This window comes from Sander lucioperca, chromosome 6 (assembly GCF_008315115.2).
Source record: "Sander lucioperca isolate FBNREF2018 chromosome 6, SLUC_FBN_1.2, whole genome shotgun sequence".
Lineage (NCBI taxonomy): Eukaryota > Metazoa > Chordata > Actinopteri > Perciformes > Percidae > Sander > Sander lucioperca.
Genome location: NC_050178.1, coordinates 32,708,755 through 32,735,751, shown reverse-complemented (window position 1 = coordinate 32,735,751; position 26,997 = coordinate 32,708,755). Strand labels below are relative to the sequence as shown.

Below are 26,997 nucleotides of genomic sequence, written 5' to 3'. Positions count from 1 at the left end.
TTAATCATTGTAATATTTTTCCCATATTGCCCACACCTACTTGAAAGTACTAAATAAATTCAGAAAAATACCCATCACAATGTTGAGAATCAGTTGTTTGTTCACTTATTGTAACAATGACTAACTTCCAGTAAGTCATGTCTGACTAAGTTAAAGATGCTGATATAGTGAGGCCCTGCCACGTGTTTTAGTGAATTCCATTTAACAGTATGCATAGCGGTTGGTGTGCTGTGTGTATTGTGTGTCTGTAACACACAGAGGGACAGACATAACCAAAAATGTAGGCCAATTATGTTTCATTTCGAATAATTATTTGATTATTGATTTTTCTGCTGTTGTTTGGTACCGTGCACTGTTTATGCTAATGTTTGTAATGTTGTATTGTTGAAGCAGGATGACTTTGCAAGATTCCCAAGATGCAGAGCTCCACGCACCCTTAGGGGCCTGTTTTGACCTGGTTTTAACATCTGTCCTGAGTGATCCGATCACAAGTGTGTTTCCACCTGGCAGTAGAATGTGTCTCCAAATGCGCCCTGAGAGACCACTTGTGATCGGATCTCACTTCCCTGCTCTATATGCAAATAAACACGTACATTATTTCTGTTTGCATATAGGCTGTTTGTGTGTAGGGATGCAATGATTATAGATTTTGTTGGTACAATTATAGTCTGAAGAATAATCACGGTGTTATTTATTGCTGCCTTTTAAAACAGAAATAACACATTAACAGTTTTGAATGTTTTGAAAATGATTATAAGATCAATCATAAACCTTTTTATTTAAATTAAGAAGAGACTAGAAGTGAATCAGTCACACCACAAACAAAGGCCAAGTTGGCAACAACAGTGCTGTCCGTCTTAGGAAGAAGTTGGCCCTTTTTGGGCTAGAAACGGCCCTGCTAGCTGGAGTGTCTAAAAGTTGGAGAAGCTGCTAGACAAGATGCACCTGTCACAGGGAGATTCGCAGCATGTTGCCAAGGAGTAAATGCAATGGAGAGTTCTCTTTGCAGCCTTATGTCCCACAGGGGATGAAGAGGAGGAAGTAAGTAATGTAATGTGTTTTGACTCGTACGAACGTAACACTATCGTCAGCTCGTCAGTACGTGTCCATATACACGTTGTTTTCATGGATGGGATCGCCCCGCTTCCCAGGATTGCATGCTAGTGGGCTTGCCACTAGTTTCTCTTCAATGACCACTGACAAGCTGACCTCCTACAACCGCGATGGCTGCCGCTGATTGGACGATGGTGTCACACTGGCTGCTCCCTGATTTCAAAACCGACCGTAATGGTGGCTCCTTTGGAATACCATCTCTTATTTTACAAAAAAGTTCACCGAAACGTGTTTCTGAAAACATTTTAAGCGAGAAATAGGCTATGCAGTTGCTGAATCTGTCTTTATTTTAGATCTACAAAGGTCAGTTTAAAAGATTTTGTTGTCAGCTTTTGAGAGGTGTCAAGCCAAGCCGGCCGCTCATAATTTGCATAAAGTTGGCTGGATTCAACTTTATGCAGATGAGGTCAGAACGGGGCCTCTGTCTGAAGGAAAACTGCTTTATTTTCTTAGATAACAAAGTATATCAAAGCTACTGGTATGACATTGAATCGTTTGGTTATGTAAGGTGGTCAAACATTGATGAAGAGGAGCAGTGTTTAAAGCATTGGAGGATTTGTGTTTGCCTTCGTGTGTGTATGTGTGTGTGTGTGTGTGTGTGTGTGTGTGTGTGTGTGTGTGTTCCTTCTCTTCCGTTCTATTAGACAGTGGTACACAAACCCCACACACATACCTGTGTGCGCACACACACACACACACACACACACACACACACACACACACACACACATACACACATTAAACACATATACTCCAATGTTACCTTGCTATATCTAGTAACAGCTCTCTCCACACACATTTGCTTGCCTCTTGCATGTGGAAGCTATTTCTAAGGCCCATGTTGTATCCATTAGTCTCAATCAGCCAGCTTCAGATATGAAAGCCTCTAGTGAGAACTGTTGCCCCCAACAATGCCAAATGTCTAGTTTAGAGATATGTGTGCGTATTATAGGTTGCATATGTCATTGGCAAGCAGTGTATATGTCTATCTATTATTACATCCATTCACCCATCCATCCTTATTTTACTTTCTTGTAATTACTTTAGAGAACACTCAGTGTTCGATAGGTTTTAAGTAAATTATGCAAAGCATATGTAACTCGGTCTACATCTGTCCATAGGCCCAGCCACACATGTAGTCATGTATTTTTGATTATCTGTTTAAACATCATGTTAAATAATCCTATAATCAGTTATCAATTAGCTCATCGAAATCCATCAGTTACCTATAATCGCCCATTGTTCGATGCAGCTGGTACCCATTTATCAAAAATATATTTGAGGATGAATAATAAAAAAGTAATATTTCACCATGTGCTGGCAGGCAACAACTGACTTTAATGACTAGTCAGTTGGCAGATTTTTGAAAATATTGAGATCAGTAATATAATTCAAACAAAAAGTGCTTTAGGTGGTATTTATCGGGTTATACTAATCCTCCTCATTTTGTTTTGGTCCCTTTCTGTGGAAGCTGCTTTTGGGGGCAATTATGTCATTATCAAAGCCACACGAGAGCCCAGCGTAAGCAAATTCTTCAGTGTAAGATTCATGACTCCACAACAAATAATTTGAAGAACAATTGATTACTATTATATCTGAGAAATACAGATTTATCTAAACTAGCCAGACAACATATGACAAAAGTAGTCATAGTAATAGTAGTAGTAGTATTGCTGCCCTTGTTGGAAAAAGTAACGTTAAAGATATGCAATAAATACGTACATCAATTATCTGAATATCTGTTTAACACTTGCACATTCCTCCTGAGTATGTGTTCAATCATCTGGTCAGCTTAACCACTTCATACGTCAGTATAGTAGTCTGTTATGTATTCTCTTTTAGACTTCTGTTGCCAATGAGAGTCCTATGGGTTAAAAGTGTGTAGGTCTTGTGACTCAGTCAAAGCCTTTCCTCTGTAAATGTTCAAAACCACGATTGTTGGAGTAAAAACACATCCCCACCGAACCCCTAGTGCCATCCAAGCAGGCCTTCAACCAATTGTGTGTTGGCATCAGCATCAAACCACCAAACCGCTCGACCTCAGAGCCATTTCTGAGATCTGAGAAAGATGAGCCTCTAATTCAAATCAGACCAGAGCAATCAAGAGCCACTGAGGAGATCTGGCTGTGTGTTTACACGTGTGGGTGAGTATGTGTATTTGTTTGTGCATGCTTGACTGTGTGTGTGTGTGTGTGTGTGTGTGTGTGTGTGTGTGTGTGTGTGTGTTCATGTATGTTTGTAATTTGGTGTGTACACGTGTCATGGGCCCTGAAAGGGTGATCCAGAGGAATATCAGTCCCCTAGTAAACAAGCAAAAACATATGGATCACATAAAGCAATGGTTAGCATAAACACAACACAAACACACACACACAGATCCAGGCGATGTGAGCTGGCAAATGATGTGACACATCCTGGATCACCTGAAGGGGAGTGCAACCTGCTGTTCCTCTCAGTTGAGTTTACCTTCTGCCTTTTACATTACATTACATGTCATGTCATTTAGCTGACACTTTTATCCAAAGCAACTTACAATTGCTATATATGTCAGAGGTCACACACCTCTGAAGCAACTAGGGGTTAAGTGTCTTGCTCAGGGACACATTGGTTGATGTATCGCAGTGGGAATCAAACCCCGGTCTCCCACACCAAAGGCATGTGTCATATCCACTGGGCCATCACCACCCAACTGAACCCTGTTTCTACAGCTTTACTAGTACTTCTTTAGAGGCACAGTATTCTATGTGCATACGAAAGGAGGTCTCTTAGGGCCCATCCACACGGAAACTCTTTCGTTTTGGTCGATCGTCCAAGCGAATCCTGTAAACGCACTGCCTGAAGACGCACTTTTTTGAAACCTGGTCCCAGGGTGAAAAAATTCGAAAACGACACCCTTGCGTCTTTGTTTGGATGGCAAGCCGCATACTTGCGTATCAATGATGTCATCGCCACACCCCTCGACCTCTAGCCTTTGACCTCTTATCCCGCGACGACATCTCATAACAACAATGGCGGACTACATGCTTGTGTTCCTGCCATAGACTGTATATAGAATGGACCAACAGATCCCATTGCTCTGGACGGAGACCAGTGAAGGATATTAGAAGCACTTTTCCGGTGATGGCTGAGCATTACTGCGCAGCCTCCAACTGAGAGAGACGACATAAATGTGTCGCGAGCAACCTGTCTGAAAGTTGTAAGTCTTCTGGTAGCTGTGCCAAGAGAAATCTCAATCATTCCCAATCTTGCAGAGACGGAGAGCGTAGGTGTATGTAAGGAGATAACATAGGCACAGGCTAATTATTGCTAGCTAAAATGCTAGTTAACATTAGTAATTACACTTAAACAAAATGTTGCCATAGGAGCTACGCGGTCCGAGGAGAATCTTACCCCCTTGGTTCCTGCTGGAGAAGATATTGAGCCTATTAGGGTTACTAGGGCTATACAGTGTGCAAGCTTTATGCGCATGCTCCGCCTCTTCTTCTCTGTTTCTGGTGAATTTCTGCAGCAGAAACAGCGCCACCTATAGGCCTGGAATATGAAGTAGCGTGTTGAGTCATTTACAAATGGATCCGTTTGGACGCAAACATTCTTGAAACGATGCCAGGGAAGACGGGGAAAAAAAGATTGTTTTGGTACGTGTGGACATGGCCTAAGGTGTTTACAACCCTTCGGCAAAGACATACAGTACATATGTACCCTACCAGTCACAAACGGGAGCAAACAGGCATCCAAAATTCACCAGATAAGTTAAAACTTTCATCATGTAGCGCAAATGTTAAGCTGCAACTCTGTTTAATGCTGTCAAGTAGAGCTCGGCGATATGGAGAAAATCTAATTTTTCAAAAAAAAATTGACCAAATACCTCGATATTAATATTATTAATATAATATATTAATATATTGCAGGGTTGATCACTGTAAATTTAATATGTTGTGGTTTTGGACTGTTGATTGGGCCAAACAAGCAATTTGAAGGCTCAGGGAAATTGTGATGGGCATTTTACAACACGTTGAGATAAGAAAAGACGAGATGAGGTCAATCAAGTATATGTTATTTATAATATATGTGCAGTATGTGTAATATTGCACACTATACAGAAATGAAACAAATATAAGGCAATAGACAATAGAATGGAAGATGATACTATGATAAAGCATATAATATAAAATATTAAAGCACAAACGCAATCTATTAGTAATAGTATTGTAGTGAATCAGTGAAATAAGTAATATAATGCAATTTAAAATAAAATGACTTTTTTTAAATCATTTTTACAACTCTATATTTTTACTTTTCTCTGACATTTAATAGACTAAATAATTTATCCTGTAATCGTAAAAACAATTAGCAGTTTGATCAATAATACAAATAGTCGTTACAGTTGGAGCCCTACTTGAAAGTGCACTTTTCAGGTGCACACAGACAAAAATGTTCGCACACATGCATGTTGCACACCTTGCTAACTCATCTCTAAAAACATAAAGTTAGAAATAAGCACACAAGAAGTTGAAAAAATGTCATACAAACAGTTTGCTAGATTGAGTTTTTACACTAAAAAAAGGGGAAAGTACCTGAGATTTCTGGAGGGGTCCTAGGAGGCTAGAATGTATTGTGGAAAGATGGAAAGATGTGTTTGTTGTCTATTTTGTTGTTATTTTTTTTATTTAATATTATATATATATATATATATATATATATATATATATATATATATATATATATATATATATATATATTATTTCATATAGCTTGTCATCTTGTCAAGGAAGAGAGAAGGGGAAAAACCGAATTGTATAGTGGTGATGGTGGGTGTGGGGTTCAGACAGGGAGGTGATGTACGAATGTTGTGAGTTCTATGTTTTGTTTGTGTTTTGTTTGTTTTAAATAAATAAGAATACAAATATTTATCCTAAAAAAAAGATAGAGATAAGAGTTGAGGGAATTGGAAAGACGATACAATGAGATGAGGTGAAGAGCAACCAAGCAGAGTAATCTTCAGCAGAGTGGAGTTGGTGGAGACGACGCAGTAGCAGCTCTATGGCCAGCAGTAATGACTGGAACTGATTGAAACCACACACAACCGCTAGGGTTCTGACCATGACGAAGGGAAATACAAAGAAAACACATAACTACAGAAACCTTTTTTTTTATCTGTGTCCCACAACAAATACACAAAAACCCATATATGCACACACACAAAGAAAAGGAAAGAAGAGGCAATTGTTCAGCTGGAATCCAGCCAAAAGCACACACAGAAACACATTCCCACAAACACATTGCACAGAGGGGCTGTGAGAGTGCAGCACTGGAATATGTCCAAAATCAGAGATTATAGCTGCTGAGAGAATGAAGCAGTGTAAGCTCATTAAAGACAAAAACTGTCTGCTGTTGAACAGGCTTAAGGGGAATTTAATTGTGTTACTTTGTCTCTGAGATTCCTCTGGTTCCTGGGAAAGTACAGCTGCTTTGCTAACTGAGTGCCATACTGCTGCATTTAACACAAGGAGCCTTAAACAGGGACACCACCATCAGATTTACAAACACACACTATACTGTGCAACATATGGAAACTAAGGACAGTCTAACGGTCATTCTGACAGGATAAGCAGAATTCAGTATTTCACATTCAGGAAGAGCGTCAATCTCAAGCTACGGTGGCAAATGTATTGTATATACCCCGCTCTAATGCACACAATGACAAGCCGATATTATAGGCCGATATGGAGTTATTACAGATATAAATATTGATATATTGTTGTCCGATTTGTATTAGCCTAATGCATCAATATCAGCCTAAAAAAAAAGGTCGGTCTCTACATAACACCTCTGCCACAACTGTAGACTTGAAACTGGAAGCAACAACAGCGACACACTTAAAGGGGTAACCATCAGATCTGTCACTGTAACGGTAACTGTACAGTAACAGGGCCCCCACTCAAGTGTCTCAACAAGACAGTTTGCTGGGTAGCTAGAACTATCATGCTGACACTAACTGTCAACAGTATATGACATGGGTTATGAGGATTTGGAGACGCTACTCAAGTCAGCAGTTGGTGAGAGAAAGAGAGAGAGAGAGAGAGAGAGAGAGAGAGAGGTGCAGGCCACCAGAGCAGCAGCAGTTTCTCAAATGTTTGCGAGGTGGTGAAGAAGAAAAAAAGCATGCTCATTTTCGTAGTTCAAATATGCTGTAAAAACGCCTCAAATTGCTCCTAGTTTATTTCAATCTCTGTGAGAAACCAAATTAGACACACAAGCCTCAACAAATCTCAGGGACTAAAAAAGGACAAGTAGGCAAATAGCTGCTGGAGCGCAGAGAATGGAGAGAGATAAAATAAATGCAGTTTAGACTGATGTAGACAGAGGGATTTTTTTTTTTTATTGTATACATTATAATAAAGCACCAGGATAAACAAAGAGACACCAGCAAACGTCTAAACCTGTAAAACAGGTTAGGGTGGCAAAAAGCATTTTCTTCAGACCAATATTTTTGGACAACTGAGGTTGTGATTTTTTTGTTTTATACTTTTTGTTTTTTGTTTATGTTTAATGTATCATGTGCTTTATAAATGAGTGGCTTTACTATTTTTGTCTTTGTTTTAATGAGCTCACTAAGACAAATTACAATCAATCATGTTGATATGGCAATAAAGTAACTTGAGCTTGACAGACAAGATGCTCCACAGTCCCAAATCCTGGAGGTCCCGATTCAGAGATTTTGAGATAAAAAATAATTACAAAAACAAAAACAATCTGAAGTGCTCAGACGTTTGACAGAGATTCTAACAAATGTTTACTTTCTGCCAGCTGTCAGTCTTTATAATCGCGTTGGTGTGTCAGAGCCTTAAGAGAGCTGGGCATGGCATGGCAACAGCCATTGCAGATTGCATATAAATAAAAACAGTGCTAGTGGGATGGATACGTCATTTGCTACTGATTGAACAAAACACCCACCTCCCATTTAAGAAATGGACTAACTTAATGTCAGGACAAATGAATGAAGTAACATGATTCAGTCTGATTATCAGGCTAGTCAGGAACAGGAAAAGAGACACTAATGGACATTTATTATGGGCTGTACATCATGGAAGTAAACCAGGAAGAAAAATAACTTGTCTGGCATATGCGCTGGCTAAGCAACTTTGATTGGAATAAAGAGCACAATCTTGGGACCTGTTATCCCTTTGTTATGATGCATCCATGGGCAAAAAATGACTTAAGTCTGTTAGATCTACTGTATATGTGCCTGTTGTGTTCTTCCAAAGCCCTGCACTCTGCAGGCTGAGGGATGGGTGGGGGGTGAAGCATAGCACTGAAAGCAGGGCCTTGTTGCCCTCAGTGGTAGCCTGACCAATCTTCTCCTCCCCACCCTGGCTCACCTACACACACACACACACACACACACACACACAGACACACACACACACACACACACACACAAATTAGTCCAGTCAGCCAGACAAGCAGTCTAACTTTAGTGGGAGAAGCCACAGTTATACTTTGGGTTGGCTTCCTAAGAAGCAAGCACAGGTAAAGTCAGCACAGCCACGAGAACATGTTCAGGCACAAACCTACAGTTTAATAACTCTAAAACTCTACACAGAGGTATTATCATTAAATCTGATGCTGTACAATGTAGCGAAGAACAGAAATGTGCGTGTGTAGATTCTATGCTTTTGCACATTCAATACAGTTATCATAATAAATTGGGTTGAGACTTGTCTTTAGAAAACAAAACAAAAAAACTCCATCGACCATTGGAGGATTTTGTGGCAGGTTCCCACGGCAACAAGCCACTTAAATCTTTGCACACTTCTCTAATTATTTACCACACCTACCCCAATTGCCCCATAGGACCTGCGCTGTGCTGTCGTTTTGTCACTGAAGCTTGAGGGAACTTCATCCTGGATGAGTCATTCAGGCACAATACTGCCCTGAGTTGGTCCAAGTTCCCTTGTTTTCGCCCCAGTGTCAGTCAACCCTTACCATGACCAATCACACAAAGGGGAAGGGTCATGGATTCATTCCCCAATTCCCATGAGTCCCATTGCGGCCTTTAAGCGTTCCACAGCGCTGAATTGGTCTTGACCCCTTAGATCATCCAAGGCGGCACGTCCCCCACACAGACCGAGAAACTGTTTTTATCTGTCAGTGAGAAGGCCTCTGACCTAATGAATCACCATGACATCCACCAAAAACACACAATGATTTTGTAGGAATTAGTGGGAGAGTCACTAGAACACAGCTTCTGAGTCTACCAATAGCGATTAGTAATTACCAGTCTGTAAAATTTAATCATAACAGTGACTCAAGACTATTCCACTCTGGAAAACTAACATCAACCTATACACACTTTCACAAAGGTGAATAATTTGGTCTATTCTTGTTTTGGGGTAACTGGTCTCCTATAGCTTGGAAAAAAAGGAAAATGTGTTGCATCCAGCTATATATTCACTCACACAATGGCCAACCTTCTACCATAATGAGGTTCATATGCATGAAAGAGCATAGAGAGATATTCTCTCTCAGCACAAATTAGGGCTGAAACGATTCCTCGAATAATTCGATTACTAAAAATTCTCGATGCAAAATGATTTGCCTCGAAGCTTCGTTTAATTAATGTTACCAACGTATCGCTCACGGTGTTTCCGCACGGAGGATTATTACTGTCGCACACTGGGCTGACGCTGCTTGCGACACATGTCATGAAGACTGATTACAAAATGAAGAAAGCGCGTAAGGGGCTAAGAGAAGAGACAGGGTGGAGAAAACGACAAGTGTCCAAAGTTTGGAATCAGTTCAAACGAAAACTCTGTACAGTGTGTCTACTGCAAAATTGAACTAGCTTACTACAATAATAGCACGACGTCAGTGCTTCAGCATCTCAACAGAAAACATAGAGTCTAACTTAATCGTCCATTCCACGAAGCGGACCCGACAAAAGTAAATCACAGAGTCGTATGGACAATGAAACTACACCAAACACAACAACTACCAAAATCAAAGACAAGAAAATACTTAGTGGTGACCACAATTTGATCTAAATAGACGACTTGTTGACTATCCCTTTGGAAAAACAGCTGATTGTTGCGCACCACTCTCTCTCAGGGCACTCAGGTCCACAACCCAACAACTCCTTGTCATCCCCCAGACACACCTAAAAACCAGAGGGGATCGAGCCTTTTCTGTAGTAGCTCCCAAACTCTGGAATTCCCTCCCACCCCATATCAATTCCTGTAATACAATTGCCAGTTTTAAATCAAACCTGAAGACGCATTTTTACTCTCTTGCTTTTAACTCCCTTTAATTAGTTTTTTTTTTTTTTTAAGATTCAGAGCTATGAACTGAACTGAACTTTCCTTACTTTTTTGTATTTGCTAATTTTGTTCAACTGTTGTTTTATTCTATGTTACATTATTTCACAACTATATTCATGGAACTTTGCACACTTGATTATGTATCTTTAAGGCATACTGTTTCTGCTTTCCCTGCTCTACCTCTAAGGCCGGTGTTTGATAAAATGAAATACCATGTTAAACATAAATATAGACTGATTTGATTACAGCAAAGACAACGTCGGCAGTATTGACGGCAAAATAGGCTACAGAATATTTCGTTCTGTATTGACAGGTGCAATATTAGAAAATCAATTTTTTTTTTTTTTATTACATTTACATCTGCATTTATATCAAAACCTAGATACTTTCAAACATCAACATGTCATTTATTAATATGTATTAGTGTCAAAATGACATATAAACATCTTTTCCTATTCTATTTTGCCTGGAAACGCTTCCAACACGCTTGCGTGTCGCGTGAAAAATAGGCGTCGGTCCCATTTCTAGCATGCACGCATTTTCGGCGCGGCTCGAGTCGCACCTGAGATGTGCGTGTCACGCAGGCAGTGTGTAAGCTCTAACCTGTTAACATAGGAGCCGAAATATAAACGGACACGCGACGTAGCTGACGCCTAAAGCACTTTGGGTCAACTGTTGTTCGTTTAAATGTGCTATACAAATAAAATGACTTGACTTGACTCTCACTCTCTCTCTTCACGGAGAAACAGTTGATCAACGATCTACTGGCATAAGAGTAACAGAGCTGTGTAGCACTGTAATCAAATATATAAATGAAAATAGGTTGAGTATAACTAATATTTACATATAGGCCTATATACAGATCAGTCTCAGGTTGAAACTTGTAGTTCTGAAAGTTAAGTTGCACAACTTAAGGTAATGTTTATATATGTTTAATGTATGCCTTAGTTTGAGGTTGTTATTGCATTTCAGAAAATGTTTTCTTTAAAAACAATGTAATATGGCACTTAAATGCACTTAATATGTTTAGTTTTTTTAAGAGATGATATTGTAAGCAATGTAGGCAATACAAATTTTGCTTTTTCCGAAAATTAAACCAAGCCTGTATATTATTGCTCTTCAGTAAAACAAAAGTATTTCTTATCCGATTACTTGATTAATCGATGGAATAATCGGTAGAATACTCAATTACTAAAATAATCGATAGCTGCAACCCTAGCACAAATACACTAGCTTCTCTTTTTCATAATAAATGGCTTGAACTCTTTATAACTACTTTCTGTCTTGCTTTTTTTGAGGCAGTCAAACTTACAGTAAACACAGACACACACAATCCATGTGAATACGCAATGAATGTTATTGCAATGCAGAATTGTCTAGCTTGGTTATTTGTTAAAAACTGATTATTCTATTCATGACTTGTATTTATCAGAAATATCTCTTTTACAAAGACAGTTTATTTTGTATAATAATTTATCATTCAGTTTAGATAGACATGACTACTCTCAGACATGTTATAGAAGGAAATTGTACAATACCGAAATCAACGCATCAAACGAACGGTCTTGTACCAAGCTATGCATGACTGTTATTTACTTACAAGACATATCACACAAGAAAACATTAAAGTTGATTTTCAAATTTTAGTAAAACAGCATCTTTTGTATACTAGTTTGGCTTAGCCTGACAAGCCAGACCAAAATCAAGATGTTGGGTCTGGGAACTCACCATTGGCAGGGGTCAATCCGAGGGGCGGGATAAACGGTTGTCTTTCAAATTCCCTCTGCACTCATAGCCAACCAGAGCAATGCTAGAACTTTTGCCATATCCGGTCGGCAAAACTCCGAACAGATCTTCCTTTTTTAAGAAAGAACTTCAGTGTTTAACTCCAAATCTTCCAGAGTCGCGGCCGAAGCCGATTCGAAAGACCGCTGTTTGCCAGCAGCAGCAGCCATCTTCTTTGTTTTCAAGTAGCAGGGAATTCACGCGGAACCGTCACAACTCTGCCGTCTATGTTAAGCCCGCCCACCGACTCTATACACGATGTGATTGGCCTGACCAGAATTTGGTTTTTCCAGCTCGCAAGCCAACGGAGAGTTACTAGACTGACCCTGGCTGCAAATTACATTTGCTGCCGCTAAGGTGCGTCTAGATTTCTAGGAAGTTTGGCTAAGTTTTGAACAAAATACAAATGTGAGTTTGATTCTGTTACTAGGTCTTGTGGCTTGTGGCTGTGTCTGAATTATGTGTTGGGGACACTGAAGTGAAATGGACTATTTCAAATGATCTGATTATTGTTACGGTTATGATGCAAGTTGTAATCGTTGCATTGTCACGATGTAATGTCTGTTTTGTGGACCCCAGGAAGAACAGCAGCTGCAATGCTCTAGCTAATGGGGATCGTAATGAACTAAACTAAAACTAAACACACACCAAAAAACAACAAAGGAACTTTAATAGAACTCTGTGGTAGTAGTTATAAACCTACTATTCAAGGCTTGTTCAGACCCATCACATAACTGTTCTGTGATGGGACTGTCTCTTGTTCTTTCTCTAACACAGAAACACTAAACAAACAGCTACACACCAGATTAAAAAAAGCTGTTTGTGTAGGTCTGTCTGTTTTTCTACTGCAACTTCTTCCTTACCTGGACTAGGACAGGGCTTTGGGTTTGGACAGCTGTTTGTGCTCTCTGTGGTCAAGGTTGCATGTGAACTGGGTTGTGGAGCTGGTACACTGGGGTCCACCTCATCAGGTGGCTCTGGGGAGATGGCAGGGGCACTCCTCTCCTCATCCATGGGCGTAGGCCTGGCTCTTGTGGGAGGAGGTGGAGGGGCCAAGGAGTGAGCCTGAAGCAGAGAGAGGAGACAGCCAAAAATATTATTACAGAGATGATCACATGGGTCACATGAAAGATTTCTTATTGTCTTTTTAAATTGAGCAACACGCCAACAGGCCAGTGCTTTAGAGAGAGAGAGAGAGAGAGAGAGAGAGAGAGAGAGAGAGAGAGAGAGAGAGAGAGAGGTGTAATCGTGCACAACTTGAACAACCATGAATCCCTTACAGCTATAAAATCACTAAAGGAAGGGGCTTGTCGTGCTGCTTTCATCAAACAGTGGTAACACACCGGACGTGCCTAATCATAGCCTACTTTTAATTAATAGTGTTTAAACTCTTTAAAGTTATGTTGTGCAAATAATAACAATGAGGGTAGTATATAACTAACATGAGATTAAAAAAAAGGCAACCATAATAAAAGCAGTAATTCATTGTAAAGAACACACACTCACAAAGAATAACACGGAACAACACAAAAAGCTGCCTAAATATTGTTCATATTTACTTAATTTATCACTCCCAGTCAAGATTATGAGTTTTTATTTTTTTATTTTGAAACTATTTAATAATATATACAAGGGTCGTTTCTCAAGTAGATGCAATAATCTATCATACTTAAATAGGCTAAAAGATTAGACTTTTATTTTTGGCCCAAGGCTGCAGCCTTACTAAATGGTTGCTAAGCGACATATAGCCTAAATGAGAGAGGCTAACTTATGACCTTCATACTTGCTTAATTGCCCACCGACGTGTGTTTTTATCTGATGTTTTAGAGAGGAGTCGAGCAGGCAATCAAAACCGAGCACCGGACACGTTAACTGGGTCACGTGCCAATGTGTGTTTGGCGCGCGCCTACCCTGCCAACAGCAGCTCAGCTGGACAGCTGTTTGCGCGCTCCCGTGGTTTTGCTCTGCACATTCGCTGCCCCCAAAAGTTTTGACAACCTAGCTCTAAGTTTTTTTTTGTAATTGCGCTTGATGAAGCGACGTTTAACGAGTTTAGACAAAAGTATTCACCCTTAAATAACTACAATTGGCTTAGTTGTATGCTTTATATACGGTAGAAAGTGTAAAGAAGTTTCGGTAACAGAGAAAAAGTCATCGCAACGCACACTTAAAATCAGTGCCAAACTTGTAGTTTAAAAAGCATGCGTGTGCCTACACAGGTTTTGCAAATAGTTAAGCCTACCTTTAAAGAGAAATGTACGCTGAATTTGAAAGTATAAATAGGCTTAGGCTACTAAATGTTACTGCTAGCTTATAACGGCCGTATTCTGTTTACCTGTATTGCATGTCTGCGCCCTGCTTTCCCTAAACGAGTCCCTGCATGCTCAGACCGAGCGCAGCTCCAGTGTGGCGATACTTTTTCTGTCTAGATTCATGCTGCAGAATTACTCGCTTTGATCTACAACAACACAGCAAAACAACTGCTTACCTTCTCTCTGGCTGGAACGCGGTGCAGCCAAACCTTCGGCTAATTCATTCTCTGACCGCTCCAGGTGGACTTCTCGCCCTCCGAGACCTTTCCTGTCCTCTTTCCCTCCACTCTTGTCACCTTACACGACCACCAAATCTCGTTTCGGCTCATGTAGGTCCCCCCAAAACTCCCAATTCAATGCATTTTTCTCCAGCGAAGATAGATTCTCTCCGCCTCCAAAGTTTCTCTCTCCGGCTCGCCCCGTCCTCCAGCAGACCAGATGTTGGGAAGTTTTGTGTGTCTCTGCAGGCAGCTCACTTTGTCTGCAGTGCAGGGCTTAGGCTATACTCACTTTCTGTTGCGTTTCTGCAAAGAAAGTCCAAGTAGGCTACACCACTGTCCCAAACTTGTTTAAACTCTTAAAATGAGCAGCAGTATCCGACCTGTGTCGGTCTCTCCTCTCTCTTTACTCCCACTATACTTGCCTCAGACTTCTGTGCTGCAGCTATTGGACAGGAAACTACAGTCAGCAGTGATTGTGCTTCCTCCAGGCTACAAACTCGTTGGGCTGAACTATACTGTCATATAATTACCCCCTTAACCCGAACCAGACACAGCACTAACACAGGGTAGCTTTCATCAGGAATTATGAGCCCAGGAACCATATGTTTTGTCATTAATGATAGAGTAACAGTTTGTGAATATAACTTTTTATTTAAGGTCACAACTGTATATACTCACTAAAAATCCCATGCTACATTTTGATGCTCACTTATGAGCACTATTTTAGCTATAGTAATGGCATTTTAGTCTCCTATAATATAGGCCTACCATATGATATTCCAATAATGTTCTGTGAAGTCATTGCTGCTATATTATTATAATTTCAGTTCTTAAAAAAAAAACCAATACTGTAGGTGTGAAAATGGTTAGTTAGCTACTTTTTGTCAGCCGATGCTTCTTATTTCAACTTTGAAGAAACTCTGAAAACATAACTGATACTTTTTGAAGATTTTTTCACTTGTGATTTTAGTGTACATTCAGTAAAATTCTTAATTCTCTGGACTTTTTTTAACATGCCATGTACACGTATTGTACTCTGACATGAGTCAACCAAACCCTTGTTCTTCAGGTGCAGGGCCACTGTTTTCATGTTGTTGTGACTCACTGTGGGAATTTTCTGTATTCATTCTGTTGTGCACGAGATCTTTTAAGATGTCCCAGTACAAGACCAAACTAGGTTATGACTCATGATTCATCCTCATAATAGTAATTGTGTACTCAAAAGCAATTACAAGAAACCCTAAAAAGCACATCCCCACCTTGTACCCCATTTGCCATTGACAGCTGGTCAAGTTTCAAAAATAGTAACTTTCATGTCAAAAGCAAAGGAATTTAAACCATCACCATGTTATCAAGTGTTGGATAAGTGACATTTTTTATTGACTAACTGAATTAACAAATGTTACAATTTTGCACTCTGTAATCTGAATGAAGACTCATTAGTGAGACGAGAAAGTACTAACTTTAAGGTGATTGCCACAATATAGATAATGTAAGTCATCTGACATTGAATCCACTTCACAAACAAATAAATTAGGTTGAGCTAAATACAAATTAACCAGGGAGGCTAGATAATAACAGTATTTACATTTACACGCATACAAATATGGTAAATAGGCCTACTGTATATTGACTTTTGACATTCCTAATTCGCTATTGTCAACTGGCTTTCATAATTACGTTCTCAGATTTCCATTAAATGATGGTTGGTAAAAACGTGTGCTTATGTTGAAAAATAATGGCAGTAGGTGTGCGTATCAAAGGACCTGATATTCATGTTTTAAGACTTTTGACACCATTAGTTAACCAGCAACAACAAATGTTTCGAAATAAATAAGAAGACTCAATCAAAACACTCCATGTCATGTAGTGTATTTTACTTTGGAATAAGATAAATTAGTATGAGTTCATGGCCAACAATAATGATCATAATGATCGTAATCTGTCTAAATGTCAGCGAAATCTTTTTTCTTCTTTTTTGAAATAACTTTCTGATGGATAAAACCGCAACTTATCTCCAACCTTTCCAACCTAGTCTTTAACTATTATTATTACAAACAATAAGGTAAGTGGACTAAAACAAATTACTAAATTATAAGAATTAGTTGTGTTGTTTGGGTCACACAGGATAAAAACCTTGTCTGCTCGGGCCATATTGACACCTGGCTAAAGTGTTTTCTGTAATTTATGTTTAGAGGCGGGGCACGAGGCACGAGGTAATTCACAGCAGCAAATCTTCTGAGGCTATTTCTTGAGACAGGCTCTATTTTCACTAACAACTTGATAACCTCCTGTTCCATTTGTGTGTACAATCATTCATCTGAGACATTCATGCTTTGACATACTATTTGTAGGATCCAAGCTCTGTGGGGGAAAACGTCTGTCTGGGCATGAGGGTCCAAGTTTGTGTGGGCAATGGTAGCGTTAGAGACCAGAATTGTTTTTTGTCTGTTTGTCTTTTGGTTTGTGAAAGAAATCCAGACATATTGTATTTTACTGCTGATTAGACCTGACTCACTTTATGATCCAAATATTTTTGTTATACATAATTCTTATAGATATAAAATTAAGACAGATAATATAGAGAGGCTGTTCCAGTATAAATGTCACACATTGTTTTATTTTAACAAAACCTGCCACTGACAGGAAGTATGACAACAACCAATAGCAGCATTTCAAAGTCTCTTTGAGCTAAATCATATCAACACATTTCAAATAGTCAACCTCATTTCATCTAATTCCAAGTGTGTTAAATGTGTTAATGAGGAAATTCTTGTCTTTTATCGGATATCATCACATCAGCTAAAAATGATACCGTACAATTATGGTGTTATAAAAACAGACATCCTGCATATACACAAACCAAATACAAGCTTCAAAAGACCCTGAAGACTGTTGACATTACATTGCGGCTACATTAAAGTCTTGCGTGTTTGTACTAGATTCAGTCTCCCTACCTATTCCAACACTGAACAATGGGAGAGGAGAACTTTTCTTGTCATCAGCTTCCTGAAAAGCTTATGCTCTCTATCCTCTTGCTTCCGTTCACGACTCACACGCTCTACCATTCACCACAACCACGGGGCTCTCTACAATACAGTCCGATAGCTTTCATTTCTATTGCTTACTTGGTATTTACATACTTAAATGTTAGTGAATCGCAGGTACTTATTGGTAATTTAATCAAAACTTTTGCTGTAATTTTAATGATTTTTAAACACATTTCTCACAGAGTAGATTTGCCTTTGTTCTGTTTCCACAGTAATTGGCAGCTCCCTGTGGAGATGAACGAGGACTCTTTGGACCATCCAGGGTCTAGTGCACCAAGCAGACGAATATGGCAGCGTCTCTCCACATTCCTCACCTCCAACAGTGCTATCAAATCAGCTTCCAATTATGAAACAGAAGCAGCTGTTGACACACACACACACAGGCACATACACATATGTATTTTATTGTGTGCAGACTAGAGGGACATAAATAACTGCAACAGCAGATTATATTTTGTCCCTGGTCCTGATCTGCATGTAATTACTGTCAATACCACTCTCATTGCTGTACAGCAAATATAGTCTGGATCAATGGAAATGCATTGCCAGGATAAGCCTGACAAGCTTTGCCTTTGGCCCTTCACAACAACCTCTGAGCTAGCAAGCTCACATTACCCGCTGAAAATGGCAAGTTTTGAAGAAAATTTGGTTTGTGCAATAAGGCAGGCCAGCTTGCCTCTTTTGGTGAATGATTGTAAAGATTTACAAATAATATGTTTACAGCATTTACTATGTAAATGGAACGTTTTGGGGCAGACTGGAGGGGATTGTTATGGACAAAGTACCCACAGCGATACGCTGGTAAGAGCAAATTACGTTTAACCATGTATCCAGCTAATTTAAATATCTGACGTTACTGTATTGTGTGAACAGTTAACTTCATTTAAATATTGTACACTGTACCAAAGGGCAACTTGTTCTCAAAAGGCAATCATGTCATGCTTCACTATAGTGAAAGCAATTCTACCTTTCTCACAGCACGTAGACCTGTTCTTTGTTTGGCTTAGGCCACTGAGGCTTTAGAGGCTTTCCAGTCCACTGAGATCCAGCAGAGAAAGAGGAGGTTGCCTTCTCTAGCTTGACAGCACTGGAGGACTGAGGTGAGAGCTGCTCCACTGGTCCTGGACTTCTGTCCAGACTGCATGAGATGGCACATCCAGACCCCATACCCAGCGTTAGATCAGCAGAAAGGCAGGGTGGGAGGGGCAGACGGAGGAAATGTAGATATTGCGATAGGGAGAGTCCAGACAGAGTGTGTGTGAGTACAGTGTGTGTGTGTGTGTGTGTGTGTGTGTGTGTGTGTGTGTGTGTGTGTGTGTGTGCGTGTGTGTGTTCACAAAGAAGTGAAACTGGAACTACACGCACAGAGTATCTACATAGACCGTCTCCGAGTATTATTCTAAACTTTTGACGTTGATTGTTTCAGTGGTTTTGAACAGTCTGGTGTGATAGAGAGAGATAGAGAGAGAGAGAGAGAGAGAGAGAGAGAGAGAGAGAGAGAGAGAGAGAGAGAGAAAATGTGGTTCCAATCACTCACAAAGATGCTTTTGTTCTGTGGCTGGGGCCCTCTCTCGCTTTCTCTCTCTCTCTCTCTCTCTCTCTCTCTGCCACACATGGAGTCGTGGAGTTTCATCCACTTTTTCATTAGACGCATGACATCTCTGAGGAGAGCTCTTGCTAAAGACAGATGAATTAGCATTGTTTATACACAGTGCATTGATGCAACTACTGTTAAAATAATTAGGTGATTGTTAAAGGAACACGCCAACTTATTGGGACTTTAGCTTATTCACCGTATCCCCCAGCGTTAGATAAGTCCAGAGTGACAGAGAAAGACAGAGTGGCGACACTCCCATTGGACTCCGTTGTACGCTTTTTGACACCTGCTTCCGGGGTATGCAGTCTCGCATAGTTCCAAAAATCCATTCTACGGCATTGGACATCATTCATTTCCATTGCTGGCTGTTGAGTAACTTCTGAGGTAAGTTGATTAAATAGCTACCTCTTTTGAATTGTCAACTGCCTATATTTTTTTCAGAGGCCCTTTATGATGCATATACTGATCTTTATTTGTATGTGCACAGCGTAATTATATATATTTTTATCTTGGTAGACGACCGATTGCCTGCTAGTTTGTTAGCTCAACTTCGCCAGCTGTGAAGGTATTTCCAGGGGTAAATTGATTAAATAGCTACCTCTTTTGAATTGTCAACTCTCTATATTATATCAGAGGCCCTTTATGATGCATATACTTATCTTTATCATCTGCCACGATTGTTTCCTTGTGTTCTGCTTATTTATGTTGGATCATCGGGGGATTCGGAGCTGCACAGAGCGGAACAGGCTAAGACGTTATTCGACTGCTGCGCACCTAACGGCAGACAGCTCTGGTGGGATAGACCAGGGTCCCGCGGTGTACTGCAGGCCTCCGGGAAAATGAGGAGCAATACAGGAGTCATTTAATGCTAACTATTATTGTTTAGTTCAAGGTCATCTTGAAAGGGCTGTTGGATTACATGTATGAATACAAATTATTCCACACAAAAAATATCATAAGCCATAATGAGCTTTAAAATGTTTATTACACAGACACTAATGTGACTAATTTCTTCCCCAATTTAATTTAAACGCTAATTTGGTCTCTGTTAAACATTTGTGTGAACTTCTGGTTAACCAAATTGTTCCTCTTTCTTAGTGCCAAATTAATTTCTTTTTTGTCTTCTTTCCCATCCTATTCCTCTCTTCTTAACACTTATATATACACAATATTAATCCCTGTTCCTTCACTTTGTTCTTGTTTTTCCAGTTAGATACACACACACACACACACACACACACACACACACACACACACACACTTGTTCTTGTTGTCTCACTCATTGTTTAATAAAAAAAAATTGTTGCTACTTTGCGATTTAGAAAGCAGACTAGCAGAGTAGCAAATGAATGTTCTGTGACACTTTGATTGATAAACAATAGTTAGGCTACTTTTAATATTGTAATGTAATAATAATAATAATATAAACTGGTCCATTTATTAACTGTATATAATATTTATAGTTTGACTTAAGATGGAAAATAAGCAGCTTGTGTTTTTTATTTGATCACATTTTGACTTTAGCTATCTGTTCTAGTGTACATCTGTATATAAAAGACCTAACAATCACTCTGGAAGTAAAAGGTTTTTATTCTTGTGTTTTAAACTTGTTGTTGGGTGATTATTGATTACATTAATGTCAGATTATGCATTTAAGAAAACAATTTTTGTATTACAGACCAGTATTATACTACAGATATTATCTGAAGTGGGTTCTCATTTTTAATTGTCCTTTATAGTGTTTTTATAGTGAATGTTGTAATAAACTCTGGCTTTCAGTTGTCACCCTACCACTCCAAATGTAAAACTGACATTTACAAATATGCAATAATGCAATAACAGTCAAACAAGTACTTGGGTATGTGTTTTCATTTATATTTACCATTCAATATCGCAATCGCTGCTGTCAGTCCCATAGAAGAACATGACATGTTTTGAAACTATACAGGCTTACGTGAACCACATGACCACCCCGCTAGCGAGATCAACGAGTGTCTCAACTCTTCTCTCTCTGTGGCTCTGGATAAGTCCATACATACCCTTCTCATCTCCGTGTGTGTCGTAACTCTGTCACCCAGAGAATATAGTTCCCAGTTTGTATACCGTTAGAAGATGGCTGTGTCTCATGTGACCTTGTTATTTGTACACACTGTGACTATACAAATCACACCATGTAAATAGGAAAATGTTGGCGTTATTTTGTAACTTATTGGGAGCAGTAGGCTAGTTGGAGCCGGTTACCTCCAGGATCTGTGCTAAACTAGGCTAGGCCAGACAGAGTTACGACACGCACGGAGATGGGAAGGGTATGTATGGACTTATCTAACTCTGGGGGATACAGTGAATAAGCTAAAGTCCCAATAAGTCGGCGTGTTCCTTTAAGACTAAACAATTAACCAATGTTCAATAATAATAATAATATGATGTAATATAACGATGTTCAATCCTAATGTGTAATATCTATGCTTCATGGTTGGTTCTGATTCAGCAGCATTCACAGTGTTGGTATCTGATTCTGCTGTACAATTTTCGGTCGCCTACTTTTTCTGAATACTTTCAGCTTAAAAACATTCAAATATCAAAATGTGCAGCTCTTTAAGGACATTTGTGCTTGTATTCAACTTTTCTCCACCATTTATTGTTCTTAAAATATTAAGCGTTTTTTCTTTTTACATTAAAAGTCAATGGAGCAATCTTTAAATCCTCTTCAGGCTTCTTCCACTTCTAAATGCTACTCTTCCCACACATGTTCACCTACAGATGTCATTTAAACTTTAAACTATTCACAAAATCTTCAACTAGTAGAAGATGAGTCTGCTTTTTGATATCTTTTACAGTTTTTGTGTTATCATTGTTTAAGTTTAGTGCTTCTTTGTGCTTTTTCTGCGTTTTTAAGGGCTGCTCAGTGTGGGTGAGGTCACAGCTGCACTGCAAAGGAGAAAAGGAGAAAAGGAGAAAACTTTCTCTTTAACTTGCTCTCATGGCCACAATTCTTACTTATATACTTGTCTACTTTCAGCCAATGTGCTCATTTAAGCATAGGACTTATATGTTTGGCTCAGTGAGCCTCCAAATGACAAAAGCCACAAGCATTCATTCATTGACAGCCCTTGTTAAACATCCTTAACATTTCTGGACAAAAGCACAGAGTACCAGTTCTTCAAATCGCTGATATGCCCACATCTTTTTTACTTTATCCACAAAAAGTATTTATAAATATGTTCGCAAATGCTTTTTGGGGATTACGGTGAGGTCATATATTGGTATTGTTTAGGCTTTTTTCAGGCTTCTTCAATAGGAAGTTTACAGGGGCTCTTTCAGTTAATCTCAGATAGATATACTATACTATGACTATTTTTATGACTTTTTTCGACATCCTATACCATAACTTTTTTATCACTTTTCTCAATATGCTGTACTATGACTTTTTTTGACATACCATACTATGACGTTTTAATTCCCTTTTCGACATACTATGCTATGACTGTTTTCAGCATAATATTTGGTGGTACAGTGGCTCATTTGTTAGTACTGCTCCAACTAGCACCAGCAAGTAGGCAATGCAGACTCTGACCCAGCTTTGATTCCCAGTCCGCACTGGCCCTTATCATGACACTTTTTTTCGACCTACTATACCATGACTTTTTTATTACTTTTTTTCTACATATTATACTATGACTTTTTTTTATATACTATGATTGTTTTCAAAATTCTCTACTATGACTTTTTCCGACATACTATACTGTGAATTTTTTCGACATACATACTATGACTTTTTTATCACTTTTTTCAACATGCTATACTATGACTTTTTATCACTTGATTGCATGGTGGCTTGGTGGTTAGCAGTGGTCCAGCAAGACTGCTGTCTCTGACCCCCGGTTCGGTTCCCAGTCTTGACTCTGCCTTTTTGTGGGGAGTTTGCATGTTCTTCCAGACTTTCTTTGACATACTATACTAAGACTTTTTTATGACTTTTTTTCGACATACTATACTATGACTTTTTTATCACTTTTTTTTTTTAACATGCTATACTATGACTAGTTTTCAAATACTATTCTAAAATTTTCTTTTTTGGACATACTGGGGAGGTACTTTTTTTTGGACATACTATACATTACTTTTTTAACACTTTTTTTGGTAAACTATACTATAAGATAAAATAAGATATACTTTATTGTCCCCGAAGGGAAATTTGTTTTGGACTCTGTCCGTTACGCAGCTTTACAAGGACAACACAAAATACAGAAAATAAGCATCTCTCAACACATACTCTCATGCAGCACAAAATATGCTTTCATATACTTTAGACAGGTACCTATATAGTAAGCACATTAACTCCTCCTTTCATTGGCAGTTTCTAATTGAACGACCCTGTACGTATTGCACAAAATGACACAGTGCACTGACATAATGCACAACCCAAATAGCATACGTATTGCACAACTATTGCACAACCTCAATAGCCTACGTATTGCACAAATGACATAATGCACAACCCAAATAGCCTACATATTGCACTAGGCTATTTGGGTTGTGCATTATGTCATTTGTGCAATAACTTACTATACTATACTACGACCTTTTTTTCGATATACTATACTATGACTTTTTACAACATTCTTCATTCTACTACTTTTTATCACTTTTTTCAACATACTATACTATGACTTTTTATCACTTTTTTTGACATACTATGACTTTTTAATAACTTTTTTCCGACATACTATAATATGACTTTTTTCAACATACTATGCAATTAATTTTTTATCACTTTTTCTATATACTATATTATGACTTTTTTCGACATATTATGCTATGACTTTTGATCACTTTTTTGTCACTTCTTTTGAAATGCCTATACTATGACTTTTCTTTAAAAAAAACAAAGTATTCCACTTTTGTTTAATAGATTATTGGTATTATTCAACATTTCAATGAAATTTGTACTCATTAAAACCATTCCCACTTTTCCAACTATTCTCACTACTTCACCTTCTTCTTGCCCAATTATGCCAGCAATCCAGTTCAGCTTTAGCAATTTATCTTTTCAGCATTCACAAGCATTTTCTGCAGGAAATGCATTTTCTAAATAATAAGATCAGAAGATTTATCAGTTATTAATATTATCTGTACACATATAGCAGTGGGGTCTGTGTGACCCCAAGCAAAAAGGAAGTAAAACCAATTTCAACAAACCACAAGGTTGCACACACTTTAAATGTTATAAGTCCATAGAATAACAAAACAATTAAAGTAGAAACAAGAGAAAGAGAGAGAGAGTGTCCACACAATAGACTGAATAAACAGATCGGGTGGGTGCATGCAGCAGCAGATACACAGTATGTTTTGTTGTTTTGAGTGAGTTTGGGGGACAGCCCACTCCTTCAGTCACAGACACACGAAGGGGAAGAAGGGCAAGGGAGGATGACCGAGTGAGTGAACGAGAAGAGACTTTTTTTTGTGACTCACAGGGTCTGCCTGGACCTCAGTGCTCTCCATGCTGCTGGGACTAGCAGCCCTACACACACACACACACACACACACACACACACACACACACACACACACACACACACACACACACACACACACACACACACACACTTATTGATTTAGCATTGCAAGTCCATGTACATGCACAGACAAGCAGATGCATAAACATATACAAATCTAGGTTTGCAAACATACAACACACATTCCTGTGCGCACACCTACTACTTACTATATCCAGATGAGCATTAAGAAATATATTCAGCGCTTTTGCCAAACATTACTGTGCCACGCCAAGAATAACTTCTTTGTGTGTTGCTCTGCACCCTGGCTCACCTTGTATAAGTATATAGTACTAAGTTTCTGCTTAGTATTCATGATGTATGCATGCGAGTGACTGTGTTTCTCTATGTGTGTGCATGTGTGTCTTTAATAGGCTTAAGATGGGGTCTCTCCCAAAACTAAATGTCACAGGGATTTAAGCGTCAAGAGTGAGTTTCCTCCCAGCTGACTAACGGAGAAGTTCACTAAAAGGACAAGATTAAACACAGTTTCAACTTTCCAAAAAACATCTAGCCGGTTTCCATTTTCCCCCTGTGGCAACACATCCACCATACAGCGCACAGGTGTAAGGAAAAGCTGTAGAACATGCACCAAACCTGCGAGTTAGAGAGACACAGGTAAGAAAGAGAAGGAAAATGGAGCAGGTGAGTGAAAAGAAAAGTACAGATAGGTCACAAAAAATAGTTTCTACTATATTCAGCATCTATTCTATAATCTCATAAGACTTCAGCCACCTGCATTCATGTTATTCACTGCATCACACACACTACAGGTAGTTCACTTACTGTAATGTCTGTTCTGCACTCTCTGGCCCACCCTGTTGGTCGGGCCATGTCAGTGGACCACAGTGATGTTTGTTGCTGAGTTTGTGTTTATGAGATGCTGCTTGTGTTGTCCGGTTTGTTTACTCCTCCTGGTGGCCATTCTCTGTATCACAACACATGCTGACCTCTCTGAAGGCCTTGCATGAATAACACAGGCTGAACTTGTAGCTCAAGGAAATGTTACCATTTGAGCAGCAGTTTGTCATCTAATAAGGTTGGTCCATGTATAATAGGTTTAAATAACTACTATACAGTGATGGCACCATTGGGATGATTTGATACATTCTTTAAAGGCTTTGTGTGTTTGTATAAGGGTGTTTTTTCTATATGAAGACTATGACCTAAAAGAAGCATGTGTTTCTCTTTAAATAGCTTAGGGCCTTAGCTATTAAAATAGCAAATTATCAACTGCCCTCCGGAAAACTCCATTTATAAAGAACCCTCCACCAGCAAACAGATTGGGACAGCGGTTGAGATGACACATTAGGATGAAACTCATCATACAGAGTTCTTACAAGAAATTTTAATTTTTACCTGTACAATATGACTCAACAGGAAGCTTAGTGGAAATTTGCGCCAAACGTTCAACTTTCCGTCATAGCAGTTCCCTTAAATCATCTTTCCTTAATTAAAGTGGTTTGAGACTGCAGGAGTCAAGTGTTTATACAAGTAGTCTGGCAGTGGCCACAGTGAAAATTGGAGTAGCTGCATTGAATACTGTATATTTTCTGCAAATATCACTGCATTTTCAGTTAGTTTATGCCTGTTATGTAGTCTCGTCTTGCAGCAGGGCAGGCTAATCCTTTCTTAACATAAAATAAAGTATTTAACTGTGGTAATTAGTTTCAAGGGTACTTTTTCCATATACCAGTGGCTCCATGGTTACATGACCCCTTAAAACAATGCATTGTCTGTTGTTGTCATATACAGTGTAGTTGCAGTACAGTATGTGTAGTAGTTGTGATCAGTTGGCCAGAGTAATTTTTCCTTTGCAAACTGATATATTTCAACACCTGTTTGAGATCTAAGGAGGTCAAATTAATACATAAGAGAAAAGCAAAGATTAGAGTGAAGTCAGAAAAAGAAACATTTTTTGTTGCAAAAATCTATTTTTTGTGCCTTCCTATTCTGTTCATCATCTCGTGGCCCTGGCGCTAGACGTTCCCACGATGTCCTGCTAGGTATATACCTCTGGAGACGAAACAACAAGGATGCAGCGTAG

At 39.0% G+C, this 26,997-nt stretch overlaps 1 protein-coding gene across 1 annotated transcript in view; it reads right to left on the bottom strand.

Moving 5' to 3' along the window:
• Positions 1-15,221, bottom strand: part of mdfi (MyoD family inhibitor) — a 32,609-nt gene extending 17,388 nt beyond the window's left edge. Inside the window, exons 1-2 of the mRNA XM_031323264.2 lie at positions 14,704-15,221; positions 13,079-13,280 (exon numbers count right to left, since the gene is read on the bottom strand). Coding sequence (XP_031179124.1) covers positions 13,079-13,229 — 151 coding nt within the window. The 5' untranslated portion in view covers positions 13,230-13,280; positions 14,704-15,221. The remainder of the gene's footprint in view (positions 1-13,078; positions 13,281-14,703) is intronic.
• Between the last annotated feature and the right edge of the window lie 11,776 nt (positions 15,222-26,997).